This window comes from Mastomys coucha, unplaced genomic scaffold (genome assembly GCF_008632895.1).
Source record: "Mastomys coucha isolate ucsf_1 unplaced genomic scaffold, UCSF_Mcou_1 pScaffold13, whole genome shotgun sequence".
Classification (NCBI taxonomy): Eukaryota; Metazoa; Chordata; class Mammalia; order Rodentia; family Muridae; genus Mastomys; species Mastomys coucha.
The window spans coordinates 49,103,295-49,126,552 of NW_022196895.1; the positions used below are offsets into that span (position 1 = coordinate 49,103,295).

Genomic DNA, 23,258 nt, shown 5'->3' on the forward strand with positions numbered 1-23,258 from the left:
TGGGGCATAGAACCTTCACAGGGCCAAGGGCCTCTCCTCCCATTGATGACCGGCTTGGCCATCCTCTGGATAAACAATTTCACTGAATCCTCAAACCCAGCCTAGGTGACCAGCGCCATCTAGGTTGTGCATGAGAACCCTGGAGGCTGTGAGGGTTAAAATTGCTTCAAATTATAGTGTATTAGCAGAGACTAGAAGAAAACAGTGAACGACACAGTTGTATCCCAGGCAGGCTGACACAGAGCTACAGCTTAACCACTGTCCTGAACTACAAATCTCAATTGTGGGATAATTTCAGTACTGTCATTTGTGCACACTTGTGGCAAAATGAATTTCCTCTCCGAGGCTGGCACTTTTTACACTGATGCTCTGGGAAGTTTTATGTTGGAGAGTGGATTTGGGGTATGCTATCTATCCATTAATATTATAATGTTTTGAGTCCTAGGATTCGGGTTTTTTTTTTTTGGAAAGAATGTTGATAAAGCATATTTTATCCAGACAATGGTGACTAATGCAAGATCTGAAAAGGAGGTTAGCTGCTCAGGGTGGGTGCTGGGAACTGAGCAATGGTCCTCTGGAAGATGAGCATATACACTTAACCCCTGAGCTATTTCTCCAGACCCTGACTTGGTTTTTACCTGGAGTAAGAGACGTGTATTTAGTTCCAGTCTTCTAGATGTAGATATCCAGTTTCACCAGCACCATTGGTCCAAGTGGCTTCTATCTTTCCCAATATATGTTACTTTGGCATCTTTGATAAATTAGATGCCTGTACTGTGTGAGTCAATATCTAGGGCCTCTATTCTGTTCAGTCAGCCTGCATATCTGTATCTGTGGCAGGACCACACTATTCTTGTCACTATGGCTCTGTGGTATAGTTTGAGATCGGATATTGCTGCTTTGGCTAGTTCGGTCTTATGTGATATCATATAAGTTTTGGATTGTTGAAGTTCTGTAAAGAGTGTTGTGGATTTTGGTGGAGGTTGCATTAAGTCTGTATATTGATTTGGGTAGTAATGTCATTTTCCCAGTGTTAGTCATGCTGATCATTGAGCCTAGGAGGTCTTTTCTTCACATATTTTTATTTCTTTTGTACTTCCTTTCTAGTCTTAGCTTTCATGGTGATAATAGTAGAAATTAAATACTAAATTAGTAACCAAAGCAATTTATTGTGATGTATTAGCTACTGCCTCTGTTGTTATGGTGTAAAGTGTCTGGCCATAGCTCAGTCAATATCTGTGGATATAGCCGGGCATGGTGGTACACGCCTTTAATCCCAGCACTTGGGAGGCAGAGGCAGGCGGATTTCTGAGTTCGAGGTTAGCCTGGTCTACAGAGTGAGTTCCAGGACAGCCAGGGCTACACAGAGAAACCCTGTCTCAAACAAACAAACAAACAAAAAAAATCTGTGGATATGAATATATGAATAAATAATAAATAAAATAAGTAGATAATTAAATTCATGATTTTATTAGAAAGCCATAATTGAAGTCTGGTAGGACGTTATATGCACACCTCAGCATTTGGACGGCTGAAGCAGGAGCATTATGATTTTGAGGACAGCCTTAGTTGCATAGCTAGAACCTGTCTCCAAGGTGTTTCTTTAATGAGTGATTGTCATTTACTACTTTTATGTTATTTTAGAATGAAAAGGCAGGAACTTTATTACCTACTTCCCGATAGTAGGAATAAGATGCGGTCTAGTACAAATCCTCATTTTAGAGAAAATTAAAATCACCAGTAACCCTACCACTCAAAGGCCTATTTTGAGGTTCTCTTTCAATTTATATAATTGTCAACAGGATGACACAGATAAAAAATTTTTTGGACTTTTTCAGTTGGTACCGTATTACAGATGTTTTCTCAAAGCATTGCTATAGGTTCCTCTTGAAAATTTTTCCTGAACAAAAAATTCTGAAACATTCCACTGTCTTTGGCATATGTAGTCTGTTTTATCCATCCGCGAGTGTGTTCTGTATCGCTGATAATTCATTGAGATTGTGATACTCTTGGCATATCGCTGCCGTGAGATGCTCTTCTTTTAGAGAAAGCATGAAGGACAGCGATGCCTGGGCTCCTGCAAGCCCCTCGGGGAAGCTGGAAGGGGACTTGTGTGCTGTCGGGACAGCGGGAGTCAACCAGTCAGTGTGACCTAGGGAGTGAAGGAGCTAGCCTTCCCTGAACAGGCAGTGTCCAGCAGGGTAGGGAGTTGGCTGTGTAAAGGTTCAGGGAGTAAGTAAGCTGCAGGTTCTGGGAGCAACTAAAAAAAAAGTGTCCTTTTTGTTCCCGTCAGAAGCCATGGGTCCATGGTTAGAGGATAACAGTGTATAGCTAAGCAGTCTGTAAGAAGATGAGTTCTTGGTTCTGTGTGTGGCAGGGTGTTTCAGCTACCTACGCAGCAGCTTGAGACAGGCTGTCTTCAGAAGTCCTTAGAAACTGTTTTTGCTTCCTTCTGGGGACTTTGTCTGCCTCTTCATAATTAGCAATAATTTTTCCTTCTCTTGCAAAGCATCTTGCCAATTGTATACAGGCAATTCCACTGACCTCCCCTCAGGGACCCAGCGGCTGCTTATGTCACGACCTACCACCGACAGGTGTGCCAGGAGTGTGTGGCAAATAAAAGGACCTGCCCACCACCCCAGCTCTCTCTCTGTTCCCTATGTTCTTTCTCTTCCTCCTTCTCTGCCCCCTCTCTCCCTCTCCTCCCTTTTCTCTGCCCTCATGACTCTCTCCCATCTGTCTGCCTGTCTACAAGTCCACTTGTCTGTCTCTATTCCCATTCCCAGGTCCTCATTCCTCTCCCCTCCCCCAATAAACCCCTTTACACCACATCTGTTGCATGGCCTAATTTCTTAGGGTTGTACCTTGGCTCTGGGCTGCCACAGGTACCCCCTCGCCACATATTTCATAACACAAAGACCAATGAATGTGTTCTCTAGCATGAGTATTCTCAAGTCATTCTTATTTCATTAGTAAAGATACTGTATCACAACTGTTTGCAGATTTGCGCAAGTTAATAAGTAGTGGAGATAAAATGTATTTATTTTCATTCCTTCAGAGTCGATTGGGAAGGGGAATGGGAAGGCTCATAGAACAACTCTCTTCTGAGTGGCATTGTTTAACAAATGCAGTTTATTAGCACAGCCAAAGCAGCATTCCTATTGAATTGAGCATCTGAGGCAAAGTCATAAGATATTGAAGCTAATGAAAAACTATGTAGACAATAATGTGTACGACCTGATGGCTTTGACTGCGTTTTTCCCCTCACTGAATTGATTGATTGGTTTTGTGTCATACTGATGATGTGGCTGAAAATAAGAAGAAAAACGAAGACTTTCATCATCAAATAATCCGTCAAACAGCAGCCGCTAAAACCACTACTAGGGTGTAAGATTGAAAACCTGAAGTTGTGAACATATCTATAGTCCGCAGTCCTACTATCTATCAGTAAGCTCAAGAACATCTTTCCTTCTGTCTCTGTAGAAACATTTCAGACATTTGACCTAATTGGCATTGTTGTTATGATGTTTGAAAGCAGAATATGTGCAGGGGGGAGATTAGCTATGTCCAGGGACCCAGGGTTCGAGAGTGCAACCCTCACAGCTCTCAGGAACTCATGGCCCCTTCATCTCTTGCTGTCTCAATTTCCAGGTCTCTGCTGACAACCAAGCACTTTGCAAGATGAGCTTAGAGCTTAGCATACTCCACGTTCACCATGAATATGAGTTTAGTTTGATGAAGCATGTTTTAAATTTTAATTTATTGTGTTGTCTGTGTGCACACCTGCACTCGCTTGCGGCCTTGGTCATGCGCATTGCATGGAGAGCTACATTGTGGAGTCAACCCACTCCTTCCACTTCTACAAGGGTGCTGGGAATCAAATACCATACCAAGCTCGTGCAGCAAGCACCTCAATCTGTTGAGCCATCCTGCTCAAAGTTGAAAGCATCGCTTCATAATTGTTGAGTTTGTGCCGCTCAGCGCAAACTATGCCAAGGAAAGATTGCTGCCAAGTCATGTATATTTAGTTTGCTTTCTGTTTGAGCCTGTCCATTGTATATATGTATATATGTATATATGTATATATGTATATATGTATTTTTTTAAAGAGGGTAGGGGATTTTTAAGAGTTTCGCTCTGTAGCCCAGGTTAATTTGAAACTCATAATGTAGCCCAAACCTCCTGTTTGCTTGGACTATAAACATGAGCTATCATACCTCGATTAAATTTGAAGTCCATACTCCTCTTTTCTTGACAGAGAATGGCAAAATCTTTGGTATTGTCACTAGGATCTTACTTTTGAATTAGTATTAATCACCCCCCCCTTGGTTTTTTTGTTTTTGTTTTTGGGGTTTTGTTTTGTTTTGTTTTTGTTTTGGTTAAGGGCTACTTAATGTCTTCTCACTTCTTATTTGAATGTGAATGCTTTGTAAGCTTCAAAATTCTCATTTTAGGATTCTTATCTCATTTTCTTTTAAGGTCAAGCCTTCTAACTTTGTGCCCCCTCCACCTTTTCCTTGGTGTTTTTTAAATTTGTATCTTCAGAAGAATCCTGAAAGTATACATGATAAGCTCGAGTGCCCCTACATGCCTGAAAATTTACCTCACCTCAGATTTGGCTAACAATCACCCACACTATCAACACTGACTCGTAGACGGCATCTTCAACCAACCTTTCTGTAGACTCTGCCACTCGGTGTGGTAGAGAAAATGTTTAGGCATCCTGATCTTTGTTTCTTCTTTTTTTCCCCAAATGTGCCCTGTCCTGGCATGCTTCTCTTTTGCCTCAGTAAACACCACGTCTAAAAGCAGCGTGAGGAGGAAAGGGTTTACGTGACTTCCAGGTTATAGTCTGTCATTGAGGCAAGCCAAGCCAAGAACTCAAGGCCGAGACTGTGGAGAAATGCTACTTACTCATTAGCTTGCTTCCAGATGACCTTAAGCTCCTTTCTTATACATCCCAGGTACCTAGATTTGGCACCCCAACCCAAAGTGGAGTGGTCCCCTTGTATTATTCAGCAATTTAGAAAATGCCTCCATAGTCATGCTCAAAGGCCATCTTCAGGCAGTTCTTCAACTGAGGCAGTTCTTCAACTGAGGGGCCCTCTTCCCAGGTGTGTCAAGCTAATAACACAAGCCATGTATATATTAACAACACTTTGTTGTTTTTGTAATTAAAAGCAAAATTCAGGGGCTGGCAAGATGGCTCAGTGGGTAAGAGCACTGACTGCTCTTCCGAAGGTCCTGAGTTCGGATCCCAGCAACCACACTGTGGCTCATAACCACCCGTAATGAGATCTGACGCCCTCTTCTGGTGGTCTGAAGACAGCTACAGTATATTATACCAGAGCGAGCTTGCTAGAGCGAACGGGCCATCCAGAGTTCAATTACCAGCAACCACATGATGGCTCATGGCCATCTGTACAACTACAGTGTACTCATACACATAAAAATAAACAAATAAATCTTTAAAAACAAAACAAAATAAAAAAAAATTCAGGTGAATAGATGTGGCTGTTCTTGACTGATCTTTCTACCTGGGTCTGGCAAACTGCCTCAGTTTCTTTCTGTTTAGAAAAACAAAAACAGAAACAGAAACAAACAAAAAATCATGACCCAAACAACACAAAAGGCACTGCGTTACTGGGGTTACAGTTTCAGAAGGTTAGAGCCCATGATGGTAGAACAAAGGCATGGCAGCAGGAACAGCTAAGGTCTCACATCTTGATCCATAAGCATGAGACTGAGAGCATACTAAGAATGGCAGGAGTCTTTAGAAACCTCAAAGCCTACCTCCAGTGGCACTCCCCTCCCACCTAGGCCACGCCTCCTAATCCTTCCCAAACACTGCCACCTGGTGACCAAGTAAGTGTTCTAACATATGAGCTTATGGGGGCCATTCTCATTCAAACCACCACAGATTCTTTCAGTGGTCTCAACTCAGGAAACTCAAACTTCCTCCATCTTTGGTTTTCCTCTGGCTTTCAATGTTTTTTGTTTTTTGATTTTAATCAGGAATTTTTCCAATTTTACATTGACTATTTTCTCTTTCCAATCAGTGTTGGCTGTTTTGGTTCTGTTTGCTCTCATGAATTTTCTCCTGGGAGAATTATATCTATATGCCCATTGGCCTCCCATACACATAAATACAACCAAGGACTTGCTATAATACTGTATCTATGACAGATTCTGGAGTTAAATTGTGGTTTGAAAGAACAGCCAAGTTGTGTAATCTCCCTATTTCCTACCTTCTCTAGAAATTGGGAATAATGGTACCTGTCATGTAGGACTGGTAGTAGGAATTAAATGGGTTTTTACTGTGAGTAAAGAATTAGATTAGGTTTGCATGGATGGTCAACTCAAATCTTTTAAAATATAAATTACATATATGTGCATTAAATCTTATTTATTCATAATAATAACATTGCTCTATCTTTCTTCTTTTTCTGGGTGATGTCTTTTCTCTACTGCATTTCAGATTTTCTGTGTCCTAGTGGCTTTGAACAATGATGATGCCTTTGTTGATCTGTCTTTTCCTAAGGGTGTGTGTATATCTCCATTGAGTTGGATTTATCCACTTACATTTTCTATTAAATTGGAGCGGGGAACAGCAGTGATTTCTTTGAATATATTTGCTTTACTTTCTAACCTTCTTTGCCTGAATCTCTCTTCTACTCTAGGGACTAAGGTTTATAGATACATTTTTCTGTTTAGTTATCCTATGGTTCTCTCTCTCTCTCTCTCTCTCTCTCTCTCTCTTTCTTTTTCTTTTTCTTTTCTTTTTTCTTTTTTTTTTTTTTTAGACAGGGTTTCTTTGTGTAACAGAGCCCTGGCCATCCTGGACTCATTTTGTAGACCAGGCTGGCTTTGAAATCACAGAGATCCCCCTGCTTCTGTCTCCCTATGGCTGAGATTAAAGATAGGAGCAACCACACCCAGCTATTTCTTTATTTTTTTAGTTGTTTTCCCTCTTTGTTGCAAGATATTTGATCACACTGTGAATCCCAAGATTGTGTTATTTACTGAAAAAAGTTGTTTCTAATTGTGGCTCAGCCTTAGCACACACATTTAATGCCTTTGGCTGGAATATAGGCTGGAATATAGACATGCCCTTAGTATAGATCTTTAATCCCAAACAGTAAAGGTAAAGTTTGTTTGTTTGTAGAAGGAAGCACCATGTTTGATAGTGATGTCTAATTGAGTAGCAGACAAAGTGACAAATCAGAGAAAGATTGGACAGATAGGATATGCCAAACTCTTATGAGAAGAGAGAGAAAAAAGAGAGTACTTATGAGAAAGCAGTACAGAAGAAGAGAAAAAGGAAGAGAGGCAGTTTTACCAGGAGAGTTTGAAGAGAGAACCAGGAGGTTGAAGAGAGAACATGTTAGACACCAGTAAAGACAGAACAAGCCAGAGAATAAGAAGAAACCAGAAGATTAGAATTTATTGTCAAAGTTAGTATGAGGCCAAGCAGAACAATTCAGTCAGAAGCCAAGAGAAGCCAAATTGAATCAGTCAGCTTGGAGAAGTGTTTTAAGCCAGAACAGCTCAGTTGAATCAGTCAGCCAGAGTTCAGGACGAACTAGGATGGGGTGAACTTATTTAGCAGCAAGTCTCAGAGGCTGAATATTGGGCCTAGATTAGACTGTACAGAGTCTAGAAGCCTCCAGGACTAAACCTAGGTTAGCAGACTGAGACAGTAAGCCTCAGAGACAACAATTACATCAGAGAAATAAAAGATAACTTTTTCGCCCTCTCTCATGTTTGTTTCATGCTGGATAGTTTTTAATTGCTAGAGTCTCAACATTAACCTTTTCTTCCTCCATGACTAGTTTCTTATTCATCATATCCAGTGTAATTTTCATTGAAGATGTTGATGATTTTGTCTACAAGCCCAATTCTCATGGTTTGGATTTTCTTTTATGGCTTCTTCATTTAACCCTTAGCTTTTCATCCCAGGATCTTGATAGTAAGACATTTCCTCATAACAATAGCACCAATGGATGTTTTTGTCCCCTAGTTCTGTGTCTTTTCTGAATCAGTGTCTGTCATTGGCTTTTCTTCTCCTAAGTTGTGTTTCCTGCTGCTTTTCAGTTGGTTATCAAACTGAATTTTATGTGGCTTGCAGGTTGCATATTTTTATATTTCTTAAAAATATTAACTCATGTACAGTTTTCCCTGCCTCTATCCTCAGGGTGCAATCTTCCCTGCACACTGTTTAACATTCTTGTCAAGCTCCATGCCTGACTTGCCTGAGTGTATCTAGCTGGACACCATGTCACTTGTGCACAGATATGTCATCCAGCTCAGTCATTACTCAGGCTCTTGTCTTTTCATTACTGAATCCTAGAGCCTAGGACAAATTCCAGGCATACTGTAAAACCTTTGGGCATATATTAAATTAACAGCTGAATGCCAGGTACACTGGGTGCCTTCCACACACTGTTCTTTGAGTCCTGAGTTGTCATTGCTAGCCTAAAGTAGTTTCTACACTGGAACTTTTCCAGGGCCACAAAATGAGAAAAGGGTTTTCTATGTAGTGGAAATGGTAAAAAAAATGTCCTGAATTGGCTCCATCCTGGCTAACCAACTTCCTTTCCAAAATGTTTGCTCGGAACCCAGAAGGAAAAAAGTCTTAGCAGCCCTGTGTACTTTATGTATTTTCAATGGCAATATAATAGAGTTAACACCAGGTCTACACTTCTCTTGTTCTGGTGTCCCTTCCACCCTTCTGCCTCCATTGTAAACTTAGTATTTGTGAAGAGTTACTGTAGAACTTGAAGACAGAACCATCTGGGGCAGGAGATGGGATAGCATTTCTTGAGTCAACCAGAGCATAATGTGTCTATGATGGTTTGTATATGCTTGGCCCAGGGAGTGGCACTAGGAGGTGTGGCCTAGTTGGAATGTATTGTGTGTCACTGTGGGCATGGGCTTTAAGACTCTCATACTAACTATCTGGAAGCCAGTCTTCTCCTAGCTGCCCATGTCTTATTTTTCTTTAGTGATTTAAGGAAAATGTTTTCTTCTAAAATAAACATATGCTTCAAAGTCTCAGATATACATCTATTACTTATTAGAGTAAGTAATGGCCTTCAGGAGGGTCAGTCTGAGGGTGACCTTGTAGGTTGACCTTACCAAGGCTCTGTCCTATGGATTCTTTAGCAAACTTACCAATTGAAGGGATTGTTGTGAGATAACCCCAGTAACCAGACCTGGAGCAGTTTTATCAGCTCAGCAGATGGAAACTACCTTCATTGTTGTCATACTGTTTTGATCAAATCAGGGACTTGACACTAAGAAGGGACCCAAATTGAAGCTGCCTGACTCTTGCGTCTGTTTCTGGAAAAGTTTTTCTAGTTCTCTTTCTGACAAACTCTTGGAAGAAGGATCACTTTCTTTGGTGAGCTAGGAAACAAAATATTTTTCTAATAAGTAATAGATGTATATCTGAGACTTTGAAGCATATGTATATTTTAGAAGAAAACATTTTCCTTAAATCACTAAAGAAAAGTATTGAGGAAGAACTCTTGAAGAAATGAATTGTTAATATGAAATATTGATTAAATTGGTAAAATTTTTCCTGTAAATTTTTAGAAAGTAGGTTTCTTTAACTGAGTCTTGTAGTATAAGAAGATATGATTCAAAGATGCACAAAAAGTGATTGATAATGTCTGACTTGAAATAGTTAAAGCAGAATATAGCACTATTGGGCTCTATTTTCATAATAAAAGTATAGAAACTTTCATGTCCTATGTTAAACATGAGTACATATATTTTGGATTACAGTATGGTCTTCTTGTTTTTCTTTTTGTTTGTTTTACTCTGGGCTGTCCCTTATCCTTTGTTTTCAAAGGGTTGGCTAAAACTGGAACTTAAGCTTGGCAATGTTCTCTCATCTTGGCATTTCAGACTTTCAGACTCTGGAATAGCACGAGCTCTTTTCCTTTCCTGCCAGGCTCTCCGCACTCCTGGACCTGGGCCTTGTGTTTTCATGAGCAACTCACAATGCTTCTCATCCCCACTCCCAGTCTTGACCCACTGACCCAAGAATCAAGAAAATGTCATGGTAGTGCCTACTAATTAGTGAGCCCAGAGCACCTCTGCGTCCGGCCTTTCAACCTTCTGGAAGTGGGAGCACTAGCTGTCACGCACATCATGCAGGGAAAATGAGCCCTCCCTGCCTTTGCCCTGTTTTGCAAACAGCAAGCTAGGCCCAGCTGAGACTGGAGATGAATATGCAGGTTAGGAAGAAATTAACCTAAAATGTACCGTTGTTTGCATGATTGTCTCAGATGACACAGTGCCTTCCTCAAACTACCCAGACAGGGGGCCGTGTGGTCGAGCCCTCAGATCTGTACCATTATAGTCTTTTGATGTAGTCATTTCATGGGAAAGATATTCTCTGAATTTAAAAAAAAAAACAAAAAAAAAACCGAATTAGCATTTGAGAGCATGGAACTTTTCCTATCTGTAGACACAGTCTTGGGGAATGCCGCAGTTAGTGGGTGAGCATTTGGTTGGAGGGCTCATTAATCAGTGCTGTTGGGTCGGGGTCTCCTGAGCCTTCTGGGTTTGGGGACAATCGGCTTCTGTAATTAAAGGGATGGAATATATCACAGTCGCAAACTTGCCACATCGACAGTTGGAGGGTTTTGAACTAGCAGAATTAATCTCTTTAATTTTTTCCTTAGGTGTTTAAAATAGAAGTGCTAATGAATGGAAGAAAACATTTTGTCGAGAAACGGTACAGCGAATTCCATGCCTTACACAAAAAGGTAACCTTTGGTGTCATCCTTTCTCTGTGTGGCCTGTGCTATACTGTTAAGACTGTTCTGTGACCCTCAGAGCATTACTGTCTACTGTGTATATAGTTTCTTTATGGTGGCATTCACTGTTTTAAAATAGATTGTTCAACCATTGTGTTTGTGTTTTTTTAATAAGTGGATTTCCCGTTACAATTGCATACATATTCAAATCTGAGGCAGTATGCTGTTTGCAGGACACTGCATTAAATATCAAAGGTTTGCAGTGAGTAATCCACCCTCTTCTGTCCAAGAAATGTATTATAATGCTCTTTAGAAAAAGAGAAGAAACGCAAGACATCGTTCTACAGGAAGAGATTTATTAAATTCAATTTAAAATGTTGTGTACCTAGACAAGGTCGTGTATGTATGCATGTGTGCTCATATGGAGCACATGGAAATGGGGATCCCAGCCCACCGCTGTCCTCTGCATGTGAAGAGCGACTGCACCAGAGTGATTGATGCCTTAGCTCTGGGGTGCATTTCAAAGTTGTATATTAAAGAAACAAATGCAGAAGAAGCAACCGACTTTCAGGGAGAAATGGTCACTAATGAATTGAAAACGAATAATTAAAAACAAAACAAAACTCAAGCCCAGCCTTAATTTTTTATGGCTTATAAATTATTTTCATCCTAAAAATTTCATAATAGTATTAAATAGCTATGAGACATCCTGGAAGAAAGTCACAGATGATGAGTTAGTTTATTCAGGCTCATCTTTCTTCTTTCACATATCTGTGTCTAGGAGTGCGTCATATATGTTTATATGCATGTATGTACACATGTATGAAACATGTGTGAAATACATTCATGGATGCTCTAATTAGATAGTTGGGCAAGAAGCTAAAAATGTATTAAGTTAGGAGAGTTTTAATTTTATGTTTTTTAATGCCTACATAAGTTTTCTGGGACATAATCGCTGCATTAAAATATATAATCTGTATTCAAAGGCGTTTTACCATTTTTTTTATAAGTTTTCCCACTTTAGTCAAAGAATAGAGAATTAAGTCTAAACCTTAACAGGATATTACTGAAAGATTAGCAAGCCTGTTTTCCTGTTTTGTTTGTTTAATTTTAGACGGGGTGGAGGGGGGCTCACTCTGTAACCCTGGCTGACTTTGAACTCACAGATACCCCTCTGCCCCTCCTTCAGGGGGCTGGGTACCTTCAGGCCCACTTCCTCCTTTCTTTTTAGAGGTGTTCCAAGCTTTTCTGTTAAGGCAGCAAACAGTTTAATTAAATCAATTTATTTCTCCAGTTAGAATTTCATCAAGTTCAGGTTTCCTCCCAGAGAAACCATGCAAGCGCCTACCGATTTCTATCAGGTGTTGCCGACAGGAGACTGTTTTTAAAAAGCACCTGCTCGGGGGATCTCAAGAAAGAAACACATAAAATGTGGGTCTCTATCTTTCTCCTGGGCTTCTGTCTTTTTTTTTTTTTTTTTTTAAGAGCAAACAAATTCCGTTAGGTGTCTGGCTATGGAAGGAAGGTGGAGACCAGGTTTCTCCCCATCCCTGTGAGGCTTCTCCCAGACAATCAGGCCTGGGCAGCTTGTCAGGTGCAAGAGCCTTCCTAAAGTACTAGGTCAGCATGAGGTACTCTATGACCAACACAGCACAGCTGCGTTTTCCAGAGACCATAGGACCAACTCCGTAAGAGACACAGCAGGGTGCCTGCCAATTAGGCTGGCCCTGTCCATGGGTCAGCCCTGCTTGAGTGCAGGCTGGCTTGCTCACTTACTGCTCTAGGGGAATTCCTTTCCTTTCTCCTCCACAATCAGGCATTGTCAAATAAAATAAAATAAAATATAAAATAAAAAACAACAACAAAAAAATCCTGTACTTTCTAGGACTTATTCTGTCAACTTCTGCAATTCCATTAGTAACTGTATCCAGTTTTTCATAATGAAGCTTGTTAGAGTAAATAGAGGAGTAATTCTCAAATCTCTGTCGTAGGACTTTGGGGACGGGAAGGCTGTTGGAGTGTGCTGTCTGACTTTATGCACTTAGAGAGGGGACAGCCACTGCTGTGCTAGAATTGGTGGGAAGGCAAACATAATAGCAGTGAGATATAAAAGTTCACATCGGTCTGTAATCTTAACCATCACACCGCTCAGAAGCACCTTAGCATAGCAGCGAAGAATCAACAGGGCACCTCGTTCAGGCTTTTCCAACCCGCGCCCCACCGGGCAGCCCGGGCAGCCTTATCCTCCCCGGGATTCCCATATGACCGTTTACTAAAATGCTTCCCTCTAACTGTACTCACACCATCATCTGCCATCACATTTTCTTGAAACATTTGATTATCATCGCAGTTTAATGACACAGCTGGCTCCACACCTGTCTTGGTTTTTCTTGTCTTTTGTATTCTCCTCTCTCGATGGAAGCGTTTGAGCATTGCACGTAAGCTGACTGCAGTGTAGCAAATGGGCTCGTTGCTCTTTTACCGTGATGGATTCGTCGCTCTTTGTCGTGGCCTGCAGACACACGATCGTTCTCAATAATTCTGAGGAAGAAGCTGTTTGAGTTTGTCTAGTTAGTGTTAGGGGTATAGTTTTAAACCTTTCTCAGAATTTCTTTCCCTCTTTGTGCAAATCAGAATTAGTTTTCTCTGCTTTTCTCGTTTTGGTGGTAATGAAGGGGTTGTTGGTACCCGACCTGGACCTTTGTCTGCTGGAAGTACTCTACCACCGAGATCCATTCCTAGTTACATTTTTCCCCCTGTATATTCATTATTTTCTTCTCAAATTTATTATATAGCCCAGGCTAGCTTTGAACTTACTGTGATCCTCCAGCCTCAGCCTACCAAGCACTGGAATCACAGGCATGAGGCACACCTCTCCATTAAGCTAAATCCTCTGGCTAGTTTGAACCAGGCCAAGAGGAAGGGCCCACTGTTGTCTGCTCACCCTGGCTGGGCTAGTGTTCTAACATAATCTCTGTTCTCTTCCTTGGATTTTAAAAAACAAATCCTGCATAGCAAGCTATGTTGCCAAAAGGAACAATTCTCCATCAAAGGATGTGGGTATCTTTTTTTTTTTTTTTAATCTCCTGCCGTATATTACCAAAGCAAGTGGAGCTGTATAAGGCTCACGGCAACTTATCTGCTTTGGACATTATCCCTCTGAACATTGTCTACTTAGGGAGCACACATCTTCCCTTGCACAAAGTAATGATTTTTGAATTTATTTAGGTACCTTTCTTTTCTTCTCTACTTTTCTCTTCTTCTCTTTTCTTTAAATTTTATTTCTGTGCTTTCTCATTTACTAGGACCTCGGGGTTCACTAGTTTGTGTGGCTGTTATTAAATACTGCCCATTTGCTGAAAGTATTTTTCACCAAACCCCTTTGATTTTGGTTATGATAATTACTTATGTGGTTGTACTTATGTACCCGAGTGCATGTCCCATGTGTGGGGGTGCCTGTGGAGGCCACAGTGGGCATCAGATTCCTGGAGCTGGAGTTCTAGGTAGGTATGAGCCACCTGACATGTGTGCTAGGAGAAGCTGGGGCTTCAGGAAAAGCAACACAAACCCTTACTCGCTGAGCCATCTCTCCGGGCCCATGGAGTCTATCTTTGTTTTAGTTTGGGTGTACATGTAATAATAACAATAAATTTTCTGTTCTTACTTTCTTTTAAATATCAATTTTTATCCTTTCAGGTTCTCCCTGTCCCTGTGTTTGTCTTGTGCGGAGGGTAGAGCCCAAGGCTTACTTACGGGCTACCCTAGCATGTAAACACCCTGCCACTGAGCTACATCTCCTGCTCTTAAACATCTCATTTTGAGATGGTCTCACTGTGCAGCTCATTCTGACCTCAGACTCATGATCCTCCTGCCTCATGCTTTCGAGAATGGGATCTAAGCTGGGATCCTAGGCATCCACCATCACTCCTGGCCACCCGTTGAGCTTTGTCATTTCTTCTGGAGCTGCGCTAAAAGTATTTGATTCTGTGTTCTTTTACCTGTAAAGACCAAAGTGAAGATACCTTGCACCACTCACACTGAATCAGGCTGTGTGTGTAATGGAGCCTAGTAATCTGCATCTCAATCGAGTTCCCCGGAAGGATGCTTGATATGGTTTGAAGTTCCTCCTGTGAATTACAGTTTTGAGGACGTCACTCAGATACAGCCCTACACACACACACACACACACACACACACACACACACACATACACACACACACATGCATATGCACACACACAAGTGCACACACACACACACACAGCCACAAGGCTTAGCACTGAGCAGCTCGAGGTTCTGAATTCTGAAAGCCCTTCTGACCTTTCTCTTACCTGAATTTTCCAGAATGCTGCTAAGTGCTGTCAACTCTTTCACGTTCCTGCAATGCATCCCACTTGGCGTTCGCTTGTACGTCCCTGGCCCATGCCAGTCTGGAGAGCTGCTGCTTTACATTGTGTCTCCACTCTTCCATTTTCTTACTTGTCTTCAGTTTGCCTATGCCTGCATTTCAAGGCTTTTCTCTCGTTCTGTCTGATGTGGACTTGAACTGTCTACCATGTCGCAGACTGACTCTCTAGGCCAGTGCTCTCAAACCTTGCTTTAGTTTCCTAATGCTGTTGTAACAAAAAACAAAAATGGCAACTTAAAACACAGCACATTTATAATCTTGTGCTAAGCGGGTGGACAGGGCTGCATTCCTGTAGGAGAGTCCCTTTTCTGCCCTTGGTAGCTCCCAGCAGCTGCCCCGTACATTTCTCATGGCCACCTTCCATCTTCCAAGCTGGAAGTCACCTCCTTTACTGCTTCTGCCTTCCTCATGACATCTATTGTCACATTCCTCTCTCTGATTTTGTCTTAGTTAGGGTTTTTCTGCTGTGAACAGATACCAATGACCAAGGCAGTTCTTATAAGGACAACATTTCATTGGGGTTGGCCTACAGATTCAGAGGTTCAGTCCATTATCATCAAGATGGGAACATGGGAGCATCCAGGCAGGCATGGTGCAGTGGGAGCTGAGAGTTCTAAATCTTCATCTGAAGGCCTCTAGAAGAAGACTGGCTCCCACCTGGTTAGGAGGAAGGTCTTTTTTTTTTTTTAAGATTTATTTATTTATTATATGTAAGTACACACCAGAAGAGGGTGTCAGATCTCATTACAGATGGTTATGAGCCACCATGTGGTTGCTGGGATTTGAACTCAGGACCTTCAGAAGAACAGTCAGTGCTCTTAACTGCTGAGCCATCTCACCAGCCCCAGGAGGAAGGTCTTAAAGCCATGCCCATAGTTATATACTTCCTCCCACAAGGCCACACCTACTCTAACAAGGCCACACCTCCAAACAGTGCCACTCCCTGGGCCAAGCTTGTGCAAACCATCACAGGCCTTAATAATTCTCTCTTCTCTTTAAGGTTAACATTGGGCTCATCCCAATAATAATCCGTGATAGCAACCCCATATCAAGATCCTTAATTAAAACCCTGTCTGTAAAGCCCCTTTCTGTTATATAGGAATACAACTCGCAGGCTCTGGAAATTAGAGATTCTCAGATGTCTTTGAAGGCACCATCATCATGTTCACTTCCAGCCATCTACTGGCCAATCCTTTTTCTCCTAAGGAACGTTCATGTAAGCCACACCCCAGCATGGCCTGTGGTGGTCCGCATTTCCCTGACTTTGCCAGGCTGAATGCTCATCCATTTGCCAGCCGGTGTGGTGTGTTAAAAACAAAGCAGGGCATTCAAGGTCTTCAATGCCAGCTGCCTGTTTTCTATTCTTTCTGGAAACTCCTGTTCTATTTACCATAGACAACTCTACCTGAACAATCAAAATTACATTCTAATGCAAAGCTCCTGCATCTCCAGCTGGCTTTGAGCTTGCTGTGTTGTATATCCCAGGGTGTGGGAAAGCTCATGGTCTCCCACATGCTACAGTTCCTCCCCTACCCCAAGCCCAACACACATACACACACACACACACACACACACACACACACACACACACACACACATGCACACACACCATGTGTTATCCTTTGTATTTTCTGCAAGGTTAATAATCTGATTTATGGGACATTGGAGAACATCATATGTGTTCTGGTGTGGTGGTTTATGTTATTGGAATGTGGCCCCATGCCCCTCTAATCCCAGTTCCTCTTTAGCTTCTACTGCACTAGAATGAGGTAGGGGATGACAAATTCCCCGCACAAACAAAACAAGACTCCATCCTATTGTCTCCTGCAGCTTGGGCACAGGCTCTTGTGATAGGTGAACCTTTAAGCACGTGAAGGGCCCAGCCGTGCTCCAGTCACCCCTACCCTAGCCAAGTACTTCATCTCTTTTCATGGCCATGTCAAGAGCTGTGCTTTTCTAGACCCCAGATCTCATGGCTGACAAGAAACTCTTGCCCTCACTGCAGACTTTGAGTATATTTTATCCTCATGTCTCCCCAGCTGTTTTCTGTCAGTTCCAGCCCACCCTTTTATTCACAACATTTTCAGTGAAATATGGGGCTGGTTCATTTTCAGATTAACTATCTTCATCTTTTGTTATTGCCGCCTTTGGGATTGAGTCAAATATTACATTCTCTTCTATTTAATTTAATGAAGTACACATTTCAGATGAACCAAAAACTGCTATATGGGATCAAACCGAGAGAATAGCACCCATGTTCCACCCCTGGAAGAACCCTGATAAAACCGGGGTGACAGTGTGTATACAAGAAGGGTATCTTTTGCCCTCCCAATGTCCCTATTCCTTTAGATGATTTTATTTCCATTTTTTTCTTTTTTTTTTCTTTTTTTTCTTTTTTTTTTTTTTGTCCTTGCTAAAAGTATTTCTAGTCTTCTCTGTAGAAAATTGTTTTTCTATCCACATCATGTGCTAGTGGGTCTTGTCTGTCTGGAGTAAGTTCTCAGTAAGTTCCAACCATAAAAAAGGGAAAAGGAGTAATCACACACTGAACATGTGTGTGTGTGTGTGTGTGTGTGTGTGTGTGTGTGTGTGTGTGTGTGTGTGTGTGTGTGAGCATGAGCGATTATCTATACACATCAGAAAGGTCCTTTTGCCTGGGTGCTGCGTAGCAGGACAGTTAATCATCAGATGAAGTGGACAAGGAATATTTATCTTGCAAGCAGCTGAGCCCTGATAGAAACATATTGTCTTGGGTTTGTCTCTCATCTAAATTCCTGCTCACCTCCAAATATGTCATGGACACAGTCTCTGCGATGATCAGCTCTCTCAGTGCCCTCATGTAAACAAAAGGGACAATATTTTCAGTGCTGTTTCATCAAGACACAAAGAAAAGAAGAGGAGAGGAGACCGATGGTGGAGCTTTTGTGGGGATCGAAGTTGGGTTGTAAAGCTTCCGTAGCTGTCTTGCCTCCCTTTGTTGCCTTTGGAAACCCTCCTGTGTGGTAGTTTTTTACCTCATCCTCACTTCCTGCTTGCCCTTCAGAGTCGGCCCTCCCAGTTTTCTGTTACAGCATAATAATCATCACAGACACAAACACTTAACTTTCTTTTTTTTAAAAGATTTATTTATTTATTTTATGTATATGAGTGTACACTGTAGCAGTACAGATAGTTGTGAGCCTTCATCTCGTTGTTAGGAATTGACTTTTAGGATCTCAGGTCGCTCCAGTAGACCCCTCCTCACTCAGTCCCTGACTTCTCTGGCCCAAAGATTATTATAAATAAGTACACTGTAGCTGTCTTCAGGCACACCAGAAGAGGGCGACAGATCTCATTATGGGTGGTTGTGAGCCACCATGTTGTTGCTGGGATTTGAACTCAGGACCTTCGGAAGAGCAGTCAGTGGTCTTACCCACTGAACCATCTCACCAGCCCAAATGCTTAACTTTCAAAGAACAGTTGTTACATAGAGTCTCCATGGATCCAGTGTCAGAGCTCTGCTTCATCCCTACAGCTAGGTTTAAACATGCATCTACGCTCACTCAGGCAGACTTCTACCTGCATCAATGGGAGTGATGCCTTGTATCACTGACTGTTAACCAGAGATGGTTCTTAGCTGCTAGAGGTCATTCAAAGTCTTAGCCACTTCTTCAAAGCCAGCAGTGTGCTAAGCCCAAGATGTACAGACAGGTAACCATGGAAATGTGCATCCCACTGCAGTCTCAACTCCTGCCCACTCCCAAGCAGAGGCTAGGTGGGCTGTAAACACCAGGAGGCCAGTTTGTGCCTCTACCCACCACTGCCCCTTTGCTGTGTTGGGACTCGACTCTCAATATGGTTTGACTTAATTCTATGTCTCCAGACACTTTCTACACAGTGTTCAGACTTCTGGGTTTGCAGAATTCTGTATACTTTCTTATACATTGTCTTCCCGTGGACACCTAGAGCCATCTCTAGCCTAAACTCTCCAACCTCAGCAGTTCCTTCCTATTAGGAGTGTCTAAGGAGGTACACATATGACTAGCTTTCTTGAGCAAGTAAGAAATTTAGTGTTGTCCTTAGGAAACCTAAAGGCCACCAGTCCCAGGGATGGAGCAAGCCCCAGCTTCTGTTGTTGGGCAGCTGCGACTTTAGTTTTTCTTGAGCCTCGGTACTTGTCATAAAGCTGTGACTTTAATTTTTCTGATTACAGCTGCTGTCACTCCAGGCATTGCTTCACACTTCTGTCAGAAACAAATCCTACCGTCTTTCCAGGAAAGCAGTTCTACCCAGTAGACTTATACTGTGTTTTAATGAACAACTGTGTCACATGACCACAGTCATGATAAGGGAACTTAGGAACTCAAGAATTGTAGGTTTAATATGTTGAACTCTGCATGGCATTTTCCATTATCCGAGGGGATTAAATTCAGCTAACAGGTATGTGATAAATGCAAGACAGAGGTGACAGTAGCAGATGGGATTCTGTTGTTCTTGCTTGGAGGTGACCAGGCTTCTGTTATTTTACCATCCCCAACACTACCCAGCTGGTGCTTCATGGTCAAAGGTGTTTGCTCTGGCTCCATCCACTGCATTGGTCATGTAAGTAAAAAGAGCAGAAAAATGAAAGGAAGGAGCTGCCCCTCCCTTTCCTGAGCTCCCTTCTCTTCTCACCTACTGACAAGCAGGGTGGAGTCACACATAGCGGGGGGTGGAGGTAGGAAAGTGTGTTCCTCATTCACCCCACACCAGGAGTTGAATCCTGTAGCACTCAGGAATTATAGATTTGGGGAATAACTAAGCAGTTGGGCATTGTGATGTCCGTTCTTGATCATCTTGATCACATCTGGAATTCACTAATACCCAATTGACTGAGCACACCTATGAGGACTTTTTTTTTTTTTTTTTTTTTAAATTAAGTCATTTGAAGGTGGGAAGACCCATCTTTGATCTGGATCTTTTGAGGTAGGAAGATTAGTCTTAAATCTGGGCCACACCTTTTTGATGGCAGCTTATAAAAGGGCATAGAAGAAGGGACAGCTTGCTCTTTGCCTGCTTGCCCTCACTCTCAGTGGCAAGTTTATTCCTTCCCTGACATTAGAACCTACTTCTTTGGGATTCCAGTACATACTGAAGACAGCTGAGACATCCAGCCCCATGTGCTGAACAGCAAACGGATTCTTGGATTTCCATTGGTGGTGAGCTGGACCACAGCCATAGACATCCTGTCAGTTCCGTTCCTCTAGAAAACTCTCTTCTAAAACAGCCGCTGAGCTCAAACCTGACATGATGACACTGCTCACTAAATGACAGGCAGTTAGTTCATCAGAACAGCTGCCAGGGGAGGTCCCAATCTGAGTGTCTGCCTAGAGCCATGATGACCAAATACACTTTGCACACCCACAGTTCCCACAGCTGCCCACATCCACCGCCAGCCCCCACAGTCAAGACCATCCTCTCTCGCCTAGGTTTCGTCAAGCACTTTGAATTGGTCTGTCAGTTCCACCTCTATTTCATTACACCCACCATGTTCCTCCCTCTTTTGTTGAAATCATCAGTATACCTCTCATTTCAAATAATATCTAAATTCCTACTGTGACTCCCCCCCCCCCCAAGGCACTGAAGTATACGGTGCACTAAGAGTCCATCTCTTCTGGCTGGCTTTGATCATCAAAGGCCTGACCCTTCCTTTCTGTTACTGTGTCTGCAGTAATAGTGTCCCTTGGGCTGCCCACCTGGCTTCCTTCAAATAGGATTCAGGCCATCCCTCAGACACTGTCTCCTCATCCAGGCCTTCTTCCTGCCATCCCACCCCACTGCCAATTTCCAGCACTCTGAACATGGCAGAATCTAGGGTCATCTGGGAAGAAGGAATCTTAATTGAGAAAATACCTCCATGGATTGGCCTGTAGTCAAGACTGTAGGGCAATTTTTAGAGTTGATGATTGATATTGGAGGGCCCATCTTACTGTGGGTAGTGACACTCCTGGGCAAGTAGTCCTGGATGATGTAAGAAAGCAGGCTGAGCAATCCATGGGGAACAAACCAGTAAGCAGTATCCTTACATGGTTGCTGCATCAGTTACGGTCTCTCGGTTCCTACCCTTACTTCCCTACCTGCAAGCTGTGAGAAGAAATAAACCCTCCCCTCCCCAGCTGTGAGAAGAAATAAACCCTCCCCTCCCCAGCTGTGAGAAGAAATAAACCCTTCCCTCCCCAAGTGGTTTTTGGTTATGGTGTTTCATCACAGCAAAAGAACCCTAAGACAGTTGGTGTCCAGTTGAGGGCAGGTCTGTTCCTAGTGCCAGGGACCATGGAGGGGGGGGCCTGGTGGCTGTTACATAGGTAACTTCCAGGACCTTTGATGTCTTAGGAACTCCTTTCTTTACATTTGATCTTAGCCAAAAGATTGAGAAATAATGAACTTCTTTTCTCTAACTGGCAAAAGAATAATATACTCGAACAAATCCTAAGATGTATCCAATTTTGCCTGCATGTGTGTCTGTGTATATGTATGTTCCTGGTGATGGAAGAGGTCAGAAAAAGGTGTCCAGAACCCTGGAATTGGTTGTGTGCTACCATGTGGGTGCTATCTTCTCTGTAGAACCTCTGGGGTCTCCAGCGGCTCCAGGCTCCAACCAGGCTTACAATTCTTCAAGCAGCTACATTCAGGAGGCTGTGCCTCCTGCCTAAAATTCTGTTAGTCAGAAAGGGCAGATTGGGGTTTGCAAGTACTTGTGTCTGTATAGAGGGAGGAGGAGGCACATGTGGGCTCAGCCCAATGGCCGGAGCCTGAAGGGCTGCTGTTTGAAATGCTTCTTTATCTTAGTGTCCAGGAGGATTCAACTTAAGAGTGGTCCCTGGTGATTATTTTCTTAAATGTGCAAAGGAATTTTGTTGTGTCTTTGCAGGTTTGATCTGAATTTCCTCATTCTAATGAATTAGAAAATGTTCTTTCCATATGTTTGGTAAAGGGGGCTTCTAAGTATGTCTTCATGATTTAAGTTAGGACATTGGGGTTAATTCCATTCGTAGAGGTTACTTATGAAAAAGTACTATGCATTTAGTAGCTTAAAGCAGCACAGATTTATTCTCTTATCCTGCTTGAGGTCCCAGAGTCCAAAATCAATGTCAGTAGACTAAAATTGAGGTGGTCAGCACAGCTGCAGCCCTTTTAGAGGCCCTGGGCAGCTTCATCGCAGGCTCTAGAAGCCCTGAGCAGATGCATTCAAAGCTCTAGCGGTCACGGGTAGATTTATTTATTTATTTATTTATTTATTTATTTATTTATTTATTGGCTTCTAGCCACCTATTGAGGGTTTTTCTTTTTATGACAAAATTTATTTACTTTTATATTTTTAGGTTCTGGAGATTAAACCTAAGGGACTGTATATACTAAGCCAACTACATGCTGCTGAATTACATTTCTGCCTTGACACGGAGTCTCTTTGTTAGCCCAGAATACCCTCTAAATTGTCATCTTTCTGAGTTAGCCTACTAAGTGCTGAGATTATAGGCATGTGCCACCGTGCCTCATATTTTTAGCCTCTGACCTCTAACCTCTGCCCTCTTATAAGGTCCTCATCATTGCTTTGAACCTACCCAGATAACCTAGAACAATCTCTCTGTTATTAAATCAATAATTTCACCAAACTGTAAAAAAAAAAAAAAAAAAAAACCCTTTTGCTGGATATGGAAACCTTCCTAGGATTTAGGACTTGGTACTTCTTGAAGTCAGATGTCATTTTATATAACAAAGCAGCTCTAACTGTGAATAGCTTTTTGAAAAAATAAGATTTTATTTTATGTGTTTGCGTGTTTTGCCTTCATGTATGTCTGTGTATGTGTGTGTTTCTGATGTTGGAAGAGGTCAGAAGGAGGTATTCAGAACCCTGGAATTGGGGTTCCAGATGGTTGTGTGCTACCATATGGGAGCTGGGAATCAAACCCTGGTCCCCTGGAAGAGCAGCCAGTGCTCTTAATGACTGAGACATTTTTTTTTTTTAATTTTTTTAATGTTGCTCTTAAAAGGACTGGTTAGAAGTCCTAACTCAGAACTGCCCTTCAGTTGCACAAGTAGAGGTTGCTGGTGCTTTTCTAGATT

The 23,258-nt window shown here is 42.2% G+C and overlaps 1 protein-coding gene across 2 annotated transcripts in view; it reads left to right on the plus strand.

Annotated features, from left to right (window-relative positions):
- Positions 1–23,258, plus strand: part of Snx24 (sorting nexin 24) — a 160,717-nt gene that overhangs the window by 80,259 nt on the left and 57,200 nt on the right. For both annotated transcript variants that reach the window (XM_031365689.1, XM_031365690.1), the window contains exon 2: positions 10,695–10,778. In XM_031365689.1, coding sequence (XP_031221549.1) covers positions 10,695–10,778 — 84 coding nt within the window. The remainder of the gene's footprint in view (positions 1–10,694; positions 10,779–23,258) is intronic.